Source organism: Nansenia antarctica (assembly GCF_963989245.1).
Source record: "Nansenia antarctica genome assembly, chromosome: 5".
Classification (NCBI taxonomy): domain Eukaryota; kingdom Metazoa; phylum Chordata; class Actinopteri; order Argentiniformes; family Microstomatidae; genus Nansenia; species Nansenia antarctica.
The window spans coordinates 2,765,193-2,767,560 of record NC_137690.1 but is presented as its reverse complement, the minus strand read 5'-3'; the positions used below and the strand labels follow the sequence as shown (position 1 = coordinate 2,767,560).

The following is a 2,368-nucleotide window of genomic DNA, read 5'->3' as shown; positions in this document are numbered from 1 at the left end:
TTGTATGTGTGTGTGTGTTTGTATGTGTGTGTATATTAAATGTGTGTTCCTGTGTGTGTTTTTGTGTTTGTATGTGTGTATATATATATATATATATATATATATATATTGATATATCATTCAGGTGATAGTAGGCTGATTTAGTTATGGAGTTTATGTGGCTGTTGAAGTTTATATCGGAGTCTAGAATTACACCAAGATTTCTGACCTGTTTTTTTGTTTGAAGAGAGAATCGAGTTTTTTTATCAGGTGCACCGAATACAATTATCTCTGTTTTGTCCTTGTTTAGTTGGAGGAAGTTTTGTGTCATCCAGGCGTTTATTTGTTCAATGCTTTTACAGAGATTGTCCATGGGACTATAGTCGTTCGGTGAGAGGGCTATGTAGAGTTGAGTGTCATCCATAGTTGTGGGAGGCAATGTTGTTCTTTTTCATGATGTGTCTCAATGGAAGCATAAAGATTGAAAAGGAGAGGGCCCAGGATTGACCCTTGGGGAACCCCACATGTCGGTAGGTAGGATCTAAACCAGTTTAGGGCAGTGCCCGAAAGTCCTACCCAGGTTTTCAGTCTATCTACAGGTGCAACTAAAAAAAATTAGAATATCGTGCAAAAGTCCATTCATTTCAGTAATTCAACTTAAAGGGTTAAACTTAAATATTATATAGACTCATTGCATTGTACATATGCATGATTATACTTTTCAGAGGGCTGACATTTCTGTATTTAAAATCCTTTTCTTATTGATTTCATGTAATATTAGACATTTCTGAGATATTTAATTTGGGGTTTGTTTAAGCTATAAGCCATAATCACCAAATGTATATACAAATAAAGGCTTTAAATATCTCGCTTTGCATGTAATGAGTCTATATAATATCTAAGTTTAACCCTTTAAGTTGAATTACTGAAATAAATGAACTTTTGCACGATATTCACATTTTTTGAGTTGCACCTGTATTAGAATGTCGTGGTCTACCAGTGTCAAAGGCAGCGCCTACTAAGGTCTACTCTAGTAGGACCAAAACTGAGACTTTTCCGGAGTCGGGGTGTTTACACGAATGTCTTTTAGGGCCGTTTCAGTGCCATGTAGGGGGACGAAAGCCTGCTTGAAAGTCATCGAAGAGATCAGTAACCCCTCCTTCCCCCCCTCCGTCCCCCCCTCCAGGTATGCAGGGCGTGGCCCGGCCGCGGCCCCCGCCACAGGTAACAAGGCGGCCCACCTGGTGGAGCTGAGACGCTTCCTGGACCAGGCCCTCACCCTGGACGCCTTCAAGGAGCACGAGTAACCATGGCAACCTCCCCCGGTGTCACTCCCTAACCCTTCCCCGCTTCGCCCTCCCCCGGTGTCACACCCTAACCCTTCCCCCCTTCGCCCCTTCACCCTCCCCCGGTGTCACACCCTAACCCTTCCCCCTTCACCCTCCCCCGGTGTCACACCCTAACCCTTCCCCCCTTCGCCCTGCCTCCTTAGTTACAGGATGGGAGGTAGCCTTCACCCCCACCCGCCCCCCCCCCCCCCCAACAGCAACCCAAAGGGCCTCTCTCCTCCGTCCCATACACACACACACACACACACACACACACACATACCCTGGCACTCCCACACACTCACACACACTACTCCCTTCAGCTGCAGTCCTGTTTGGTTGTTTGTTTGTCTAAACCACTGTTACTGTCCCCACACACACACACACACACACACACACACACACTTCCTGATTCTGTCTCAGCATGCTCAATCCCTCGTCCCAATCAGACGCTGTCTCCTGTAGACCAGACGCACACGTACACACGCACACACACACACACACACACACACACACACACAGCTCTAGATAACCAACCAATCAAACGCACAGCAACCTTAGATCAGCAGCCTATCAGTGGTCTCTCCTCCCTCTCTTGCTTTGTTTTTTAGTTCTCTCGTATCCATGGAAACACTCCCCCCCCCCCCCCCCTAGCAACACTAACCCGCCATAGACCTCTGTCCATGCGTCGCAGGGGGAGGCTGGGGAGGCTGGGGAGGCAGGGGGGAGGCTGGGGGAGGCAGGGGGGAGGTAGGGGGAGGCAGGGGGAGGTAGGGGGAGGCAGGGGGAGGTAGAAATCAGAGTGTTCTGTGTGTTCCAAACGAGGCCGTCTGTCCTCCGCTTTCTGCCTCCCCCCAGCCTCCCCCTGGCAGCTCTGACGGTTCTGTTTGTCCCTTGTGTGTTTCTGTACCCCTGCCCTGCCCTACTCAAGCCCTACCCTGCCCCTGCCCTACCCCTGGCCCTACCCTACCCTACCCCTGCCCTACCCTACCCTGGCTCTACCCCTGCCCTACCCTGCCCTACCCTACCCTGCCCTGGCCCTACCCTACCCTACCCTACGC

The 2,368-nt window shown here is 49.7% G+C and overlaps 1 protein-coding gene across 1 annotated transcript in view; it reads left to right on the top strand.

Annotated features, from left to right (window-relative positions):
• Positions 1-1,989, top strand: part of LOC308158457 (2-oxoglutarate dehydrogenase complex component E1-like) — a 16,886-nt gene extending 14,897 nt beyond the window's left edge. The window contains exon 14 of the mRNA XM_080532084.1: positions 1,166-1,989. Within this exon, the coding sequence (XP_080388210.1) occupies positions 1,166-1,286 (121 nt within the window). The 3' untranslated portion in view covers positions 1,287-1,989. The remainder of the gene's footprint in view (positions 1-1,165) is intronic.
• The last annotated feature ends 379 nt before the right edge of the window (positions 1,990-2,368 follow it).